Source organism: Triturus cristatus, chromosome 12 (assembly GCF_964204655.1).
Source record: "Triturus cristatus chromosome 12, aTriCri1.1, whole genome shotgun sequence".
NCBI classification, from domain to species: Eukaryota; Metazoa; Chordata; class Amphibia; order Caudata; family Salamandridae; genus Triturus; species Triturus cristatus.
The window spans coordinates 432,321,346-432,341,049 of record NC_140595.1 but is presented as its reverse complement, the minus strand read 5'-3'; the positions used below and the strand labels follow the sequence as shown (position 1 = coordinate 432,341,049).

General features: G+C 44.7%; 1 protein-coding gene across 2 annotated transcripts in view; it reads left to right on the top strand.

Moving 5' to 3' along the window:
• Window positions 1–19,210, top strand: part of ATMIN (ATM interactor) — a 34,681-nt gene extending 15,471 nt beyond the window's left edge. For both annotated transcript variants that reach the window (XM_085637538.1, XM_085637539.1), the window contains exon 4: window positions 16,598–19,210. In XM_085637538.1, coding sequence (XP_085493664.1) covers window positions 16,598–18,443 — 1,846 coding nt within the window. In that variant the 3' untranslated portion in view covers window positions 18,444–19,210. The remainder of the gene's footprint in view (window positions 1–16,597) is intronic.
• The last annotated feature ends 494 nt before the right edge of the window (window positions 19,211–19,704 follow it).

The window sequence follows — 19,704 nt, the reverse complement described above, 5'->3', positions numbered from 1 at the left end:
GGCTGTTCAAGTAACATCAAGCCTTCTCTGGCAGTTGTATGAAAGTTACATATATCGCTATAATATCAAAGATGTGGGTAAACTGAGGTATGTTTGTGTAATGGTCTTTTGACAATATGGTTGATAAATGGAAGTATCAGCTCTGGTCCTAGTGAGTAGACATTTGCTTGCTTAGATACACAGCAGGGTGAACCCAAGCTCACAACTCAAAAGGCTTTCTGCAGCAACAATACATGATTGTTCAGTCAAATACTTAATTTTATGAAAAAAAGTAGTATTTATATATCAACACTAAAATATGACATTTACAAGCAATACACACAGTTATCGGAGGTCAAGGCTCTAGTGTTTTAACAGGCAGGTCCCGGAGTCCTGCACCCCTTTTACTAGCGGTAGTGATGATTATTCCCCATTCACAATGACACATTCAGGTAAAGCCCCTCTAGTAGTCAGAGTCTCAGAAGCACTGCTCCAACTCTTATTAAAGTCAAAAGTATATTGCAGGCAAGATCCCCTAGGGCTGTCTGGCCTGTAAATAGGTCTTACCTACACCAGCAGGACCTGCACGACCAGAGTTCACCCCCCTCCCCTTTGTGGATGCTGAAGCGGTTCTCTCTGACGCAGCCCTGGAGGGGAAGCGATCCGGTGTCCTAAAGTGACTCACAAATGGTCTTGCAGAGACAGTGGCCCAGGAAAACTTAATGCCCTTTAGATTCTGGTAAGTTTTCTTGGGTCCTCTAGTAGGGGGGGGCAGGGTGATTTGGGGCTCCTAGTCCTCAGTCAGGGCTGAACAGATCACTACAGCAGCCTCCTTCTTGACAATGGTCTTGCCCAGACCATGCTCCTTGCCTTTTCTCAGTGCCCTTCTATGAGCGCCCCCCTCCCGAACACACTATGTGCGTAGTGCAATTTTTATGGCGGCCCCACCTGGCATACGGGGTCAACTTTTTCACTCTGCACTCTTGCTATGGCCCGATTGGCACAGCAGTATTCACGGTGGTCCCACCTCGCATACGGGGTCATCCACTACAAAACTTCACATGGGCAATGACCTGATCAGTGCAGCAATGTTCACTGCTCACTTAATAAGGTCTTCCATTGGCATAACAGGGTCGCTGACTTTAACCTTTGCACAGGCAACAACCCTATAGGGGCAGCAGCCGTCTCCTCATGCCTAGCTACAGGAATCCTATTGGCAGGATCCCCACTGTATTTTGCTTCCTCCAATGCTGTCCTCTTCCTCACAGGGCTCGCTGGTCTTGGCAAGCATGCAGGCACTGATTCTCCAGGGGCAAGTGATCTTGGTTTATGTCTCCTCGCCAAGCTGGGAGAATGGCAAGCCTTGGTCCCCTTAGTCTTGTTCACAGACCGAAGTCTTGCAGAGTTTATCTTCTTCCTTGACTGGCTGTTTCTCAGTTGACAATTTTGGGGGCGTCAAGCTCCCCTTCTTGTAGTCCATTTCCATACAGAAAATATGATTTTGAGTGTGAGTCTTTGAAGTTTTTCATGGGGGTCTGCCCTCTCCTCTACCCCGGTGCAACTACAAAAAATCAAATGAACTGATGTGCGGCGGAAAATTACACTCTGCAGAAATTGATGGCTTAAATGAAGAAGTTGGGCTGATTCTAAATTAAAAAAAGTGTGAGGGGAAAGCAGTCCCAAAGTTACTACAATTGTTTTTTTAAATGTCCCACTTCCTCAGCCTTGATAAGAGGACACAAGGTCAGTTCACTGCCACAATCCACTACTCAGACCGCAGTCTTCGAATCCCCCAAATATCACTCTGCATTATTATTATTGATGTGGAGCAGCATGCAGCAACCAATTTTCCCTTCTAATGGCCTTCTATCCACCTAGTCCTACTCTGACAGAATGCAACAGCACTCCATATACCATGAAGAAGACAGCGAAGAGCTCCTGCCCAACTGATCTTAGAGCACTTGCAATTATTAAAGTTACTTGCTAAAGAAATCACATATAAAGAAATTGAATTACTGGTGATTGAAGGGAAGCTCGAAGTCTTGACAATCCACTACTCAGACCGCAGTCTTCGAATCCCCCAAATATCACTCTGCATTATTATTGATGTGGAGCAGCATGCAGAAACCAATTTTCCCTTCTAATGACCTTCTATCCACCTAGTCCTACTCTGACAGAATGCAACAGCACTCCATATACCATGAAGAAGACAGCGAAGAGCTCCTGCCCAACTGATCTTAGAGCACTTGCAATTATTAAAGTTACTTGCTAAAGAAATCACATATAAAGAAATTGAATTACTGGTGATTGAAGGGAAGCTCGAAGTCTTGACTGGTGGCTATGTGTCAACAATTAATAGGCAAGACAGTAGTCTTTATCCCCAAACGGTACAGTAGAACATAATTCAGGAGCTAGAAGAGACAAAGTCTAAACCTCTTTCAGCCCTTAATAGGATGAACATGAGGGATAAGAGATGCAATGGTGATTGCAAAAACTACACCACATAGTGGGGTGATAGACTCCCAAGGTCTGATTGATTTGTAGCCAAATTGAACTCTGACAACATAAAAGTCCCCTTTTAGCGCTTCAATGTTAGCCATATTCACAAACCAGTCCACTGGGAGCAAACAAACATGTAGAGAACCATTGATAATCCACCCTTCACTCCGGAATAGGGCAGAGGGGCCAAAAAAAGAGAGATCGCATGTATACATGATCAGTTTCCCAAATCTCCCAGAAAGCAATAGGGAGGGCACTAACGCTAAAATAAAAATACATTGGATTAGACACACTAGACTATTCAATAATACACTCTGACATTGTTCCTGCACTTTGCTACTCTAGACCCAAGGAGCCATTTGTTTATATAGCTCTCTCCTTGGAAAATGAATACTTGGTTAATGGCCTGCTGGCACTAGACGTAAAACCCATTTCTATTAATTGCTCTCAAATACAATGTAAGCTACCCTCTGCCCCCATACATTATAAATCGAATGCCTCCATTGGCTCTGTATGGATCTCATTTGCCTAAGAGAATCAACACAGAGCATAAGATTTCGCTTAACACACAAATGGAATCTGGATTGACAAACATGGATTGACTGCATGCTCCGATTTCCTTTTTGCAAAATGAGCCATTGCAGGATTTAAATGCAACATAACGTCATACCTCTCTACGAATTTTCCTTTCGAGGGAGATGAAGGGGATCCCTCTGCATTGTCTGGGCACATTCGAGATAGGCCAGCGGATGCTGGTCTGGATATATTCAATCTCGTTGGTTCTATACAGTAGGACTCCTGTATATGCTCACATTTCTATACTTTCTGGGAATATTGCAGGCTTGAATTCTAAACTAGGTGAGCCAAAATGGAGAGAATGTATAGGTAAACATTACATTTGCATCTTCCAGGAGCCTTGGGCAGTGTGTTCTGTCCATAGGACAGGGTATGTGAACTATAGCATTGATTTATTTGAAAAACGCAAAACTCCGGGCAGTGTATAACTTAGAAAGGCATCTTACCTCTAGACTAAATTGGAATATCTAAACTGAAAACACCAATGCTAGTACACAATATAAGTTTTATATTGTTTTCTTTTTAATATTCTTATATCTTTTTTATAGAAAATGTTATTTTTTTATAAATGGAGAAAACACAAGAATAAATAAATGTACTTTCTAAATGATATTTTGCAAACCACACATTCTTTTCCTTAGACACAAAATACATAACAAATGATTCCATGATTTTATATTTCAGATAAGTTATCATGAGATCAATTCATTTGTACATGCAGAATTTTCTATTTTATCCATTTGCTAATTTGGTCAAAGGAAACCAATAATAAAAGCCCATAAATCACATATGTATTTTGTGTCTAAGGAAAAGAATGTGTGGTTTACAAAATATAATTTAGAAAGTAAATTTATTTTGCTTTGCTGTTTTGTTGTGGAAGACTGTCATCTTGCGCAAAGACCCTCCTCTGTATGTGACATTTGTTAATCTTAAAGCTGTATTTTACCTTGTTCCAAGAGAGGTTTTGGACCCCAATTGTGAACTCTCTTGGTTTCTCCAAATAAAATCTTGATTTTTGCAACTGAATTTAAAGGAGGTCTGGGAATCCCTGGAACCCATCACTATTAGAACAATGGCACTGATCAGAGCGAGTTATTGGTCTCCTGTCTATGATAAATGGCTGAGGAAGTCATTCAAGGGAACTTTACTGGGAAAGATTGTCTTGATGAAAAGTGAGTTGTTATTTGAATCTTACCGTGACAAATTTGAGCCTGTGGAAGCAAAAACATTGTTTAAAATTCAGGCTGGGGGCTCTTCCAATAAATAGCTTCCGAAACAGACAGACTACTGCTCTGAAACATCTGTCTATATGTAATTATCACACTGAAAATGAGGGGCACTTGCCTATCCTTTGTTATGCATACCACAACGTTGGTAGGAAATGGCTATTACCTATTTGTTGCAGTCTTGCCATAAGACAGCACAATAGTGCATTCAGGAATTTAAAAACTGATACAAATGAGCTGATTGTATTTGCTGTATCAAGATTTTTATATTTAGCCTGGAGATTAAGATTCAGTTTGTCTGCCCAAAAATGACTACACACTATTGCACAATCATTGTGATTTTATTCCTTGGCGTTTGAAGAATTAGGAACTATGTGTACTGTCAAGTGTTGTTTTTGAAGTCTGGTCGAGTGGAGGATTGTAGAACCATCTGACCAGATATGGGGAAATAAATGCACCCTTATAAAAAGATACGTTGGAACTACTGGTACAACTTTTTTTTTTTTCCTTTAAATTTAAAAGAGAACCCTGGAGCAAATTTCAGTCCAAAATGAAATACTTTGTGCTGATAGTAAGCTTTTTTTTAAATTTTTTTTTTTTTTTTTGTATTATTTTTTTTAGCCAATTTTAAACTGAGTTTAACCAGACTACAAATCCAGTCTCCTTGCTGCAAATGAGGAACAGTTTGATGAAGAGCCAGAGTTTTGAAGTTCTCTCTTTTCACCCACTTGTTTGCTGCTTTTAGATCTGAAAATGGGTGACCTGTGACTTTGCTTGTGGATGAGGAAATAACAGGAATAGACTGTTTCATAGATGTCTTGCCACTGGCTTTATCCAGCCTTTCTCTGAAAGCGTAACCTTTCTAGATCCAGCTGGTCCAGCTCTGCAGGATTTTAACCGTTCGGCATAATCTGAAGGAAGGCGCTAGTATTTCTTGCTAAGGATAGAAAGTGTTGGAAATTCTCCCTCCTGCTGTAGTGCTTGTTGTTGCAGGCTGGATTCATTGTTTTGCAAGTACCTTCGCTGTAGCTTAAAAATATTGGCATTTGCCTCTTTCTATGGAAAGCTTTTGCCTTGAAGATGATGCTGCATCTATTCCTGAATTTTACTTTTCCAGAATGGTATGTGCAGCTGTATTATTTTTTTTTGGGGGGGGGGGTCCATTCCTATCCCTGGTCACAGAAAAGAGATGTCCCATTTGAAGGGTTATTACAGCTTCTTTTGTTGCTCATCAGGGGTGAACATAAGTCTGAGCCAGGAAAAGTGTCTCGCTAGAAATCGATAATGTTTGCATTGGCTAGATCAGCAGAATCTATCTTAACACTAGTTGGGTAATCATTCTTATCTTCAATGTCTCAAGAAAATTCTTCCTTTAGTCATTAAAAAGGAACTCCAGGAACTGTCATTGAGTCCCAAAGAAATAGATCGCAATGACTCAAAAGAGCAGGGGAACTGGCAGGTTTTGAAATAGCCACTGCTAAGTGAACTGCATTAATGTTTTTGTTACCTCCACAGTTACAACTAAGGAATCTGCAGGAAACCTTTCCTTCAGGAACTTGGTTACAAATCGGCAGATTTATTTTTCTCCTTCCTCCTCGTTATATCTGATAGACCAAATCGAGAGGGTTTTTTGGGAAGTATCCATCATAGTCTCCATGAGTCCAGGACCAAAGTCCTATTAGGGCAAACTTGATGTTTGGCCTTCATTGTCTCTCACATGTGATTTATATGCTGCTTTCAGTGGTTATCTGCAAATTACATTTCTTTGCTGTTCTGTGTGAGATCTTGTGAAAGGCCACAGCATTGTCACTAGAAGAAACCTATACAGATTTGGCTCGGGAGAAGCTGGAGATACATCATGGTAGTCCTATTTTAAACTACATTTGAAACCTGATTCTTGAAGATCTGCTTCTTTTTTCTTTCTCTCTTAGACTAGAAGCTGTAAAGGCGTGAAGTCTGCATCACATCTGGAGGAGATGGCGACGGTGGTACAATGCTTTTCCAGGACTTTTTGGTTGTAGGCGACCCAGCTCGCTAAAGAGTGAAAGACTGACCGACAAATAACCCCTTTCCCCCCAACATCTCTTGATGTCACTGAACATTTGACGTCAGTCGGGACTGGTGGTGACTGAGTAGCTGCCTACTCTGTTCCAGAATTGTTCACAGTAGCATCATGGGGGGGAAAGAAGGTAGAAAGGTGACCCTCTGTTTACTCAAATGGCAGAAATTGGCTCTGCAGAGGACTACCCGCATCCAATTTCCTTTTTGTTAGCGCTAAGCCCAGCCCTTTCCTTCTCTGCCAGTCTCCTGTACAACATTTTCTCACAAATCCCACAGTCTTTGATGGGATGGGTGCAGGAAGACAAAACCACACAGATGTTGTGGTTCTTATTCCTTGACATTTACCCATCACAACCTGAGAATGAATTTAAAAAAATGCTGTCATAGTAGCCAAAAGGAACAGGGAAATAAAACAAAAACACTTTCTTTTCTCAGACAAAAAAACATTAAAAGGTCAAGTCCTAGGATATCTAATGAGAACCAAAAAATGGTGATAACCAAAAGCAATATTTAAATAAAGTGGGACTTTGTGTAGAATCTAAATGTATAGGGGACACCCTCCTGGTCATGATGGTATTGTCCACTGTGCAGGGTTCTTAAAGGCCGTAAAGAGTATCTCCTACTATGTAATATCACTTTGGTGCTGTTTGGAAGGGTTTGGGGTATCGGCAAGCCATATTAGATGCCCAAGATATTGTCTAGGTCCAGTAAGGAGACCGTCTCGACCACCCCTAAACCAATAGTTGATAACGATCAACTGTGAGCACCCGGTAGTACCATTGGAGGTCAACCATTCCCAATCCCTGTCATATGGGGACTGTCGGCCATTGATAGACTATTTGTGAGAGACCACCGGACCGTAAGACCATTCAGAAGATGGAGTTGATAGCGTGGAACCACCATTTGGGGATTGGGAGCAGGAAATGCTGAAAGGCATACAGGAAGCGAAGTAGGATCAGTATTTTCAACGAGCTATGTGGCTCATAACGTGGAGTGGGAGCTACATCCGTTTCTGGATGCCCGCCTAATTTTTACCACTAAATGTCGGGTTGAGGTGTCTCGTATGTTCCGGCAGCAAGTCGATGTTAACCCTTCGCTATTTAAGGGAAAAACGTTGCACCAGGATGTCTGTTTGCCAGGAATGAGCAATCACGTCTCATTGTAACGGAACCAATAGGGCCTTTGACCTATTTACAAGGAGACCAGAGGCTTCCTCATATAGGCCAAAGGGGTGGTGACATCGGGGCCCTGAGGCGTGCGGATCAGGCAGAAATGCAGAACATTGTCTGCATCGAGTGCAATTCTCTTCTCCGGGCTGTTGTCCCAAGACCATCTGCGGAATTGGACCTCACAGTGTAGGAGCTGGGTGGGGTGTGTGTCAGGTGGGGTGGGGTGTGGTGTAGTGTGGTGTAGTGTGTACAGGAGGGGAAGTGGTGTTTTATCGTGGGAGTGGACAATGGAGTTCAGCCCTGGCAAGTGCCTCTACGGACAGAGAACGGTACAGAAAGCGCTCTATTGACCCAGACCTGTGCGAAGGGTTGGCAGTAAAAGGCCCCAATGAGCCTGCGTAGGTAGGTCTCCAACCTGTCGCGCTGTAGGACAACTTGGAGGAAGGACCAATCCACTGTGTCAAAGATGGAATACTATCGGAAGTTCTGCACTGAATTGACACAGTTATCCAGTATTAGGGGTGTCTTTCATAGATTCACATGCCTGAATCATTCCCCGTCGTCGAGACGGGAGCCTCCGGTACATAAAAAAGTAATGTCCTATAGACATACATAGAGAAAAATAGGCCTAAGGGCCTCCCCTTAGCAGCCTATCCTAGTCCTTATGTAAAAAGGACCAAACTCTTAGAGTCAGCCAATCGGCTATCACCTACCTCTAGAACCTTCCTGGCAGGAGCCTCAGTCCCTCAGATTTTCTACCGCACGTTGTGCTAGGGAGTCTCCAACCTGAGTTCTCCTCAGGATTTCTTCAAGCCAGATTGTTCACTTTTTTGGTGACTTTCTTCTTCAAGGATTTCAACGTTGACTACTTCAGGCCTCTTTTTGCTGCAGTGAGTGTTTATTTCATCTACAACTCCTGGCATGTCTGACTCCCAGAAGAAAGCCCTTTTCAGAGCTTGCTCTTCATGTGGGAAGAAGAGGCTTCATGTGGACGACAAGCATGACTTGTGCTTGTTTTGCCTTTATCCGGACCACGTCCCTAAGGACTGTAAAATATGTAGGTCTTTCCCTCATAAGACCTTGAGAGACAGAGAGGGTCGCCTGCTTATCTGGCTGGACAGGCTCAAGGACAGAGAGAGTGTGGTGTCCTCAGAGGCGAGCTTTTCCGGAACCTCTGAAGTCTCCCTGAAGAGGCCGAGAGTGACATCTCCTGGCCCCTCAGACGCTCCTCCTATGAAGACACACAAGAAGTCTTCAGAGGCAAGATCTTCAAAATCTTCAGTGTCTGACAAGGACTCTCTCACTTTCAAGAAGCCTACTCTGTCGGCCACAAAAATTGCGACACCTTCCTCGGCGCAGAAAAGGCCATCAGGACATGTCTCCACACCAACGACGACCGTGTCCACATCGACAGCGTCGTCTGTTTTCTCGTCGACGACGACTACCCCTTCTTCATTGTCAGCAGGTACTCCTATCTCGTCTATTATACTGTTAAAACCGTCGTCGACGTCCAAGTCATCGTCGACGACGAAGATTGTCCCGTCGACGACGTCCTCGTCGATGAGGAGCCCACCGTCGACGACGAGTGCGTCGAAGGCGTCGACGACGAAGATGTCGTCGACTAGGATGTCGTCGACGAAGGCGTCGACGACTAGCGAATCGTCGACGAAGACATCGTCAACGAGGAAAATATCGTCGACGGGGACACCGTTGCTGACAGCCATACCGTCGACGACCCCGTCGTCGTCGTCCATGGGACAGAAGACAGCAGGGATTTCTGTACAAGGATCTGCTTCTGGCAAACTAGCCAAACCACAGATTACACCGGAAACGACATCTCCAAGCAAGGTACAAACCAGTTTGCCTATGGAGATTCTTCAGAGTGAAGAGTCTGAAGAGGAGCTCCTTGAACAGGCTACTTCCCCTTCTGAACTTTATGTCAAAGCACGGACGAGGAGCAGGAAGACATGAGCGCGCAGGAGTGCCCCGTCCAGGAACAGGTTCGCACGGAGGACACTCCGATGGTTTGCCTTCCTCTGTCAATAGTTCAGGACCTCAAATTCCTTATCCGGGACTACAAGCAACGTTTCCCGGAATCTACTACGTTGGACGCAGGGGTCCCAGTGCCAACTACAAACCCACCAACGACAGCCCCAAGGCAATCACGGCCGGTTACACAGGTCTGCCACGAGAAACCGCCTCCTCAGGTGATAGTCATCGGATGAGGAGGCTGAGGAGATGGAAGAAGGAGAGGTCCAGGGAGACCAGTCGGACCAGGATGAGGAGGAGTAGTATGTGGCATCCTCACCACCTTCCCCACAACCGCGCCAATCTGATTCACCGGCAGTGGATATTGGTGGTTTTCATAAGGTAATTGAACGGGCCGCGACGCGGTTCCATATGGTCATGGAGTCGACGGAGACGGAGTGCTTCCTGCATGACTTTAAGGAGCAGACGAAGAAGACGACGAAATCGATCCCGATCATCGACTTTCTCTGGGACCAGGGAAAGAAGCTAATGCTGACGCCGGCTTCCGTTCCTGCGGTGGTTCCACGCCTGGATAAGAAGTATAAGGCTCCGTCCACGGCACCAGCTTGCCTGACTGGCCACCCGAAACCGGATTCGGTTGTGACCCAAGCGGCCCAGAAAAACTCTCGTAATCCCTCCTCTGCTCTGTCAGCACCACCGGACAAGGAGGGCAGAAAGTTGGACACGATTGGCAAAAGGTTTTCGACCACTTCGGCAATGACCATCAAGGTGGCCAATTCCATAGCCCTCTTAGGGCGTTATAACCGCCAACTTTGGGAGGATATCGCCCCATATTTAGCAGAACTTCCGAGCGCAGTTCAGGAAGAGGTAAAGGCACTACTTTCTGAGGGCCAGACCTCTGCAGCCGAGATCATCGATTGCGCCATAGACGTGGCCACGACAGGCTTCCGTCAACTGGCTGGCTGAAGGCAACATCGTTCAGGCAGGAAGTGCAGACGAAGGTGCTGGATATGCCCTTCGACGGACAACATTTATTTGGAGATAAAATTGATGAGGCGCTCCAAGCTATTAAGAAGGACACTGACACAGCTAGAGCGCTTGGAACCTTGCAGGCAAGGAACCAGTCCTTTCGGGGCAACAAATCTAGAGGCCAGTCCTCCTACAGAGGATCCTTCCAGAATAGGTCCTCGTTTTCCTTCCAGAATAAGACCCAGTACCAGCAGAAACAGCAACAAGGTCGGCAGTCGTCTTATGGAAGATCTACCTTCAGGGGTAAGAACCAGAAGAGGGGCACCGGCGGACGCCAGTGACCAGTTACTCCAGCCAGTCCTGTTACCATCTCCCTCTTCACAAATTGGAGGAAAATTGACCCATTTCCTGGAAAATTGGCGCATCATCACCTCAGATCGTTGGGTGCTCCAACTCCTCAGATTCGGCCATTCCCTAGAATTTACCACCAATCCCGCCTGCAACCCCACCACGCAGGTTCCCACAAAAGCACCTACGGCTGCTGCTCTGGGAAATATCGGAGATGTTGAGGAAAGGAGCGATCGAGCGGGTTCCATTGGCTCAGAGGGAGAAAGGATTCTACTCCCGTTTCTTTCTGATACGCAAGAAAGAAAAGAAGTGGAGGCCCATTCTAGATCTCAGGGCACTCAACTCTTTCCTGAAGAGTCAGTCGTTCAGGATGGTGACGCTCCAAGAAATCCTAGGCATTCTAGAGGAAGGAGATTTCATGACATCCTTGGATCTTCAGGATGCCTACTATCACATCCCGATACTCGGGGGGCACAGGAAGTTTTTACGTTTCGAGGTGGCAGGACAGCACTACCAATTCAAGGTCCTACCGTTTGGCCTCAAATCCGCTCCGCGGATTTTCACCAAGTGCCTTTCTCCTGTGGCAGCTTTCCTACGTCAAATGGGTCACCAAGTTTTCCCCTACCTCGACGACTGGCTGGTCAAGGCGCCCACGGCTGTAGGCGCAACCAAATCCTCCAACGCCTGTACCAATCTTTTCCAACACCTAGGATTGACTCTCAATCTTCAGAAATCACATATGTCCCCAACAAGAAGCATCACCTTCCTAGGGGCGACCTTGAATACGGAATGCGCGAGGGCATTTCCTTCAGACGAAAGAAAAAACAAGATCATATCGCTGGCCAAGGCGGTGGCATCAAGGAAATCCCTAAGAGTTCACACTTTCAAATCACTCCTGGGAATGATGTCTTCTTGTATACTACTCATCCCTCACTGCAGGCTTCGGATGCGTCTATTGCAGGAAGCTCTCACGAACCAGTGGACTCAGAGTACAGGTTCGTTCGAGGACATTGTGAGGATAACACCGCAAATATCCAAGAGCCTCGAGTGGTGGAAGGATTACAGGAATCTGTCGAGGGGACTGCCGTTCCTGCTTCCAGCGGCGCCACTTGTGATCACCACCGATGCATCTCTAGCGGGCTGGGGAGCTGTCCTTCAGGACCGCAGAGTAAGTGGCAAATGGACAGATCAGGAGCAACGCCTCCATATCAATCTGCTGGAGTTGAGGGCTGTGTACCTAGCGCTGCAAGCCTTTTTCCCACGCATCCAGAACTCCCAGGTGCTTGTCAGAACGGACAACACCACGACGATGCACTATCTAAACAAACAGGGAGGAACGCGTTCGCTCACTCTATCGCGCGAGTCGCAAAAGATCTGGAACTGGCTTGTTCTCCATGGGATCACCCTCAGGGCGGACTATGTCCCGGGAAAGGACAACACCATCGCGGACGCCCTAAGCAGGCAGAAATCCCTCTCCCACGACTGGGAGCTCGACGAGAGTGCACTGACACACGTATTCTCAGAATGGGGAGTCCCAGGAATCGACCTGTTCGCCACCAGGGAGAACGCCAAATGCCCAAGCTACGCAAGCTGGCATCCCCAGCCAGAGTCGCTCGGGAATGCCTTTTCCATAGGCTGGTTCAGCGTATTTGCGTACGCTTTTCCACCGTTCCCGATGATTCCCAGGGTCCTCAGGAAGATGAAGGCGGAGCCCTGTACCCTGATCCTGATCGCCCCGTACTGGCCGAGGCAGCACTGGTTCTCGGACCTTCATCGCCTCTCCATCAGGACACCGATTCGTCTACCACAGCACCCCAACCTGCTGACAATGTCCAATGGGCAGGTGCAATTCCCGAACCTGCAATCGCTCAGGTTATCGGCCTGGCTCCTGAGCACAGAGAGTTCTGTCATTTGAACATCCCGCAGGAATGCAGGGACGTGCTAGCAAAAGCAAGGGCGGACAGTACCAACAAGACCTACTCTCTCAAATGGAAACGCTTCTGCGTATGGTGCTCGGAGAAGGGCCTGAGACCACTTCATATCACGCCTGAACAGATATTGCCATATCTCCTGCTCTTGGCGCAGTCCGGATTAGCGCATGCATCCATAAAGGTGCATCTGGCGGCAATTTCACGTTTTACCAGGACTTCCAAAGGCCCGTCTCTCTGGTCCAGTAGACTTATCAAACAGTTCCTTAAGGGTCTATATAGGTCCTTTCCAAGACCTCGACGGGTCCCACCGACATGGCACCTCAACTTGGTCCTTAACCAACTCATGAAGCACCCTTTCGAGCCCATTCATCGAGCTTCCATCAAGTACATCTCATGGAAAACGGCTCTGTTGCTCGCTCTAACGTCTGCCAGGAGAGTCAGCGAGTTGCAAGCTCTCTCCATTCAGTAGCCCTTCATGCAGTTCAAACAGGACAGGGTGGTGCTGAGGACAAATCCCAAGTTCATACCGAAAGTGCCTTCAGACTTTCACCTCAACGAGCCGGTGGTCCTGCGTTCCTTCTTCGCAAACCCTACCACGGCAGCAGAAAGGACGCTCCACTCTCTGGATCTCAAACGGTGTCTTAAGTTTTATATAGACAAGACGAAAACCTTCAGAAAGTCATCGCAGCTGTTTGTGGCCTACAGCAGGCCAAGGTTGGGTATGCCTCTAACAAAACAGAGCATTTCAAGGTGGATCTCTTCAGCAATAGCATTCTGCCATGAAGGGGCCGGACGGCCTTTGCGAGACAGGGTGGAAGCACACTCCACCAGAGCGATGTCCACATCAGCAGCGCTGTTCGCTGGAGTGCCGATTTTGAACATCTGTAGAGCGGCGACGTGGAAGTCACCGCACACCTTCTCCAGACACTACTGCCTGGATGCCGAACTTACGAAGGATGCGGCAGTGGGCCAGGCGGTGCTTCGCCATCTATTCCAGTGAGGTGAGCCTTCCAACATCCCGCCATCCTGGTATGCACATTCTTTACTGATTTACTGTTTTGATGTATGCCAATGTTTCAAACTGTTATGATAATAGTGTATTATCTCAAATATCTTTATGGCATGTTACATCAGAAATGTGCATAATGTATTGCTAACTACTCTGATTCAGGCATGTGAATCTATGAAAGACACCCCTAATACTGGATAAGAAACGCGTTACTTACCTGTAACAGCAGTTATCCAGTATTGGTGTCTTTCATAGATTCACATGCAACCCTCCCACCTCCCCTGGAAGGACTCGCGTCTCTCTCTAACTGTATTACGCCTACCTAGCTTGGTGCGTACGAAAATCTGAGGGACTGAGGCTCCTGCCAGGAAGGTTTAGAGGGAGGTGATAGCTGATTGGCTGACTCTAAGAGTTTGGTCCTTTTTACATAAGGACTAGGATAGGCTGCTAAGGGGAGGCCCTTAGGCCTATTTTTCTCTATGTATGTCTATAGGACATTACTTTTTTATGTACCGGAGGCTCCCGTCTCGACGACGGGGAATGATTCAGGCATGTGAATCTATGAAAGACACCAATACTGGATAACTGCTGTTACAGGTATGTAACCCGTTTCTTTCTGCACAAGTAATATACTGAAGATGCAGAGAAAAGGGGCTTTCCGCTCCTCGGGTGGGACTTGGCCTCTATAGTGATCATCCCTAAACCAGGCCACTCCCTGACCACTGCTCCTCATACAGGCCCGTTTCTTTGATCAACATGGAGGCCAAACTCTTGGCTAAGGTCCTGGCCAACCGTCTACAGACTTACCTTCCATAACTGATCCACCACAACCAATGAGGATTCATGCCGGGGCGAATTAGTTCCAGTTGCTGTCCTTTAGAAATGCTGGCTTTTCATTGGTGAATACACTTAGTAGTTACTCCTTCTGGAATTGTGTGTCCTCCCATGAAGACTGCCCCTCTTACGTGTGTTCTTGCTGTTCAGGTTATTTACACGGAGAGAGTACTTTTTAAAATTTTTTAGGTGGCCTGCCTCTTTGCTCGTTGACTGTTCTGTGAAAGTTCTGTTGCATCATTTGCTTACCGTTGCTTTGTCTCTCTGCCTCCCCCTCCCACAAAACTGCTTTGGTTGTTTCATATCTCATAATGCCTCCCCTTCACCCTTCCCACATGACTGCTCGTAGGCCCCCACCACAACTCCGAGGCCACTGCAGCTTTGCTATTTTTACAAAAGCTTTTATTTATATATCCTACCTATCCATGGGCTTTGGGAAATTAAACGATCGGCCCATTATCACAGGATGATGAGCCTGACAGCAGACTTCAACCGGAATCCCCAGCTCACAAGTCCGCTGCTCTCACCACTCTGTCTTATCATTTGCCTGGTCATATTGCAGGGTGCAGTTCCATATGTGGCCAAAAGAGGTCCCAAGGGGCCCCCCTAGGGCCAGCTTGTGGTACTGCACCCTCACAGCACTGCTTGTTTTAGTGTGGAGTTGGAACTGCCATTTTCAGCACCATTGCGGGTGTACTACATAAAAAAACACAATAGGGTTTCTTATTTTATTATGGTGGGATGGGCATATCTATTGCATAGGTAAAAAAAATTGGCATTTATAATGCCAAATAGCTCCAGCTCTAACAAATGTGCAACCTATTGCATTTCTAATGCTTGTTGGGACTGCCTGTGGCCCGGCATACCAAATAATGACAAGGTGTCCCCTCTCCACCCTGCCATGATGTATTTACCCAAATGTATCTTAAGAAAGATTCTCTGCTATATATTTTTCCAACAACTGTTGGTATGTAATACTTTCACATGTAAGTGGGAAGCAAGTTAAGGATCCCGTTTGGCACTTGTGAGGTAGCGGAGACCTGAACAAGCTTTCAGAATAAAGCCTTGCCAGGTAGGGTAGTGGATGATGTATTCTGAGTGGAAGCTTTGTTACCATAATGTAAAATATAGAATTAAAATACAATGAAGAGTTGCTCTGATCTTCTCAATAGATTAAGTGCATAGTAATGTGATGAATTCATATGAGAAGAATAAGAACAGCAGGCGCCACAGTCCTGAAGCATTATTTATTTTTGTGTTAAACAGATATTTTTTATGATTGTGACAGGCATTAATACAGTTACCCTCCAATCAAATGTAACAGTATTTGTCCAAAGCTCTGCATCCAAGTGGTAATTCCAGCTTTTGTTGCAGTGGAAAATGTATCAAAAGATAAATACCGAAAAGACAGTTAAGCGGGGGGGGGGGGGCGAGAACGGTGCTGTGGGTGATGCAGATCAGAACATTAGCAGTACTAGCCATCTGTCTACTTCACAACCACAGTACAATAACTATTTATATCTTTCTCCAGGAAATGTAATCTGAAAAGTAAATGTTTCATTCTGAGATTTCCCATAATAAAGTAGGAGGAGGAGCATTGTAATAGTCGCTAACTCTCTGTCAAAGATCAGTTTCTGAAGAAAAAAAAAACTTAGCTAAGAATAATTCCAAAGGAAGTAGAGCTCATAGAAAGGACTATAAATGCAAACCACTGCATCTTCATTTTAAAGTCCATTAATGTATTGCTTGGTCAGATGGAGTGCAAAAATAGTTGTCTAATTGAATTATGAAGGTCAATTGTATGCATGGTAGTGAACTTGTTAGAGGAAACACTTTTAGAACTTAGTGTGGGGAGGTCACAATTTTGAGTGCAGACCAGATTGATAATGGTAACTACTAATGTGAAACATTTAAATCCGCAACAATGTCTTACCAGATTGACTTTTTCAGTGCAAGTCATTGCTTTACAACATAAATGTACTAAATGTGTCTCTTTGATTCGTACAGGGATCCACCGGTTAAGAAGAAGAAGATGGAAGAATTGGCGCAAAATTATAAAACTTCAGACAAACAATCTGAATTCTTCAACCAAAAAGTGTTGCATAGTGATGTGGCTCAGAAATTTGATTCTTCTATGTTCCAGCCCCTGGTAACCTTTTCAGACTTGGGTAGCCCTTGTATCATTGAGCAAGCCCTCGGACAGTCAAAACGTACTCAAAAATTTCTTCTGCCAAAGCCAAATATTGGGCTGGTTCAGCTTCCAGTCATGCAGTTTGCTCTCTTGTCTACTGTACCATCAGCAGATTGCTCTCTTGCAAGTCCTGTTCGTATGGTACCTCACTCAGTGTATTCTTCTCCAAATGCAAAAACATTTGTGTTAAAGGGAGCATTGCCTTTCTCAAAAATAGCCCCTTCTAGTTCAGAAACAGTCATCGGAACCGTACAAACAAACATTGGAAGCACTCTGTCTAGAAGTGTGGTTCAGGGGTTAGGACATACCCGATCGAAAGTTAGATGTGCATCATCAAATGCTCAAACCGATTTATCTTGCATCTCACAGGTGCTTGTGCCAACTGGATCTTGGAATTTCAGTGAATCCTCCTGTTCACAGACTGACTTATCATTTGGTGCTCCAGTGCTTTTACCAGTTAGTGTTGAGATTCAGACTTTGGGCTCTGATTCCAAAGGGAGTTCTTCGATGGCCACTCAGACTGGTCACTTTGGTTGTGATTCCTTTTCACCAAGTAGCATTACAAGGGAGACTCAGACCAGCGGACCTGTAACTTCAGCTGAGAACAGAGAGCAAATGGACCAAGCTGTGATGTGCAATGATCTTTTCAATATTGTCAGTTCATCATATACTGTGTCAACTCAAACAAGCCTTTCAGAAGAGACCTTAAGTGCTGAAACTGTCGACCAACGCTTTCTACAGTCCAATATGTTCAGGGATGTGAGCTCTGGCACGGTAAAATCTGAAACCAGCCTCTCAGAAAACCGTTTAATTGGTGTAAATATGGACCAAACTTTCCTAGAAACAGGTGAAATTAGGGAATTGGGTTCACATAATGTAAAATCGGAACCTTTTATTAACTTCACTGAACAGAGAGATGTCCTGCCACAGCAAAACATGACAGACAGTCAAACACAGACTATGGACCTGTTAAGTGATCTGGAAAATATTTTATCTGGTAATATGTCTAATCAAACATTGGATAACCGGAGTCTTCTATCAGACTCACATGCTGGGGGTGAAATGCATCTGTCTTCTGGCTCTGCACCTCATGCAGGAATTGACTTTGACATTGAAGAGTTTTTTTCAGCTTCCAACATACAGACTCAAACTGATGAAAGTGATCTTGGAAATATCAATGCAGAATCTCTGGACATCGAAACCCAGACAGATTTTTTTTCCTCTGGCTCTACACTAAAGGGAAATGCCAACTTCTTGGCAATGTTTGATACGCAGACCCAGACTGATTTAAAATTCTTTTTGGATCATAGTACTCCTCTCCCAATCGGAAATATCCTGAAAGAGGCCAGCTTTTCTGTGAGCACAGACTCTTCTGATAATGAAACACAGACTGATATGACCTCCGCTGGAAAACTTGCTCCCACTCTTAGCTTAGAAAATCAAGTGCAGCTTAATAGTGCGGAGACACAGACGATTGACAGCTGCTTAGATACTCTTGGTAGCCTTTTCCTGACCAGCAATGAGACTCAGACTGCAATGGATGACTTTCTTCTTGCTGATTTGGCTTGGAACACCATGGAATCTCAGTTTAGTTCTGTAGAAACACAAACCTGTAAGGAGCTGTTGTCATTGTTTCAAACTTCAGATAATTTGGGAGACTGATGTAATCTGAGGGAATAATGCAGTTGTTGACCATATCTTGTGCATGACACCATCCTGCTCTTGCAAAGTGGCTTATCCCCCCCCTTAGCAAAGTGAACCGATAAGTGATGAGCATCTGATTTATTTATATTTTCTACTGTTAAACACCAAAAATAGTTTCTTTGCCTTTTTACTGTGAAGTTTCAAATTCAAATGTATGTTGCAAGTGTTCATAATCTGCTTACGGTTGTAAAATCGAGTCGATCATTTGAACCACAAAACTATGCCAAACTGAGTTCAAGTATTTTCTCAACCCATTCAATGCATGAAATTCATTATTTGGACACAGCTAATAGTGTCTTCTGTATTGGCAAAACTGCCCAAATCTTCAAATCGAATGTGGCATATGATGCTTTGTAGAAACAAATTGGCATATGCTCCATGATCCGGTGCATTAATCGAGTTCATATGTGAAGGTTTATTTTGGTTTTGCAGTTGTTCTAGATCGACACTAATACCAGTAGAGAAGTATGCACACGTTTACAATTGGGTGACATATTTATTCTGCCTTACAGTTCATTATTGACATGCCTATTGCACTTTGGTTGTATTACATAAATATTGTTAAAGTATTTTGTTTTTTTGTTGAATAACCTATTTTGAACATGGAGTGTTTTGACTACTGCTCATTTGCAGATCTGTGAAGAAAATGGATGAACTTACTGGTCATTTATCTGCTTCTTCAATGTATGTTTAATTCCAGTATGTTGAATAAAACTGCAAACGTCTTCTGTTTCTCGGTATGATGAAGTGCACAGAAAGCTCTTTAGCCTTGGTTTAGATTTTTCAATACATAAAACAAATTTGGCTGCTGTCTGTTTTTTAAAGTGCAGTTCTTGCCAGCCATTGCTTTTTAAGCAGTTCTATGGAAAAATTATTGAATTTATAAATAATGGTTTCTGACTCAAATCTGTTACCTTAACGTCTTTCATTTAGAATAAATTGGTGTACTTCCACATGACATGTTTAAGCCGCCAAGGAAGACATACTGGTAGAAAGGAGTTAGTGACTTATTTTGTATGAAAGAACTCTTGGTATGTTGTGATAAGATACAGAGGTAGCTGTATTGCACAACTGTAGCACTTATTGAAAAGAAAAAAAAATGGTGCCAACCAGATCCTTAGTCTTGGTTACTGTAGGAAATCTGCAGTTTCTGTGTGGTCACCCTGGTTGTTTTGGCTTTTGCTGGACCCTACATTTGTACTTTATTTAGAAGTGCACA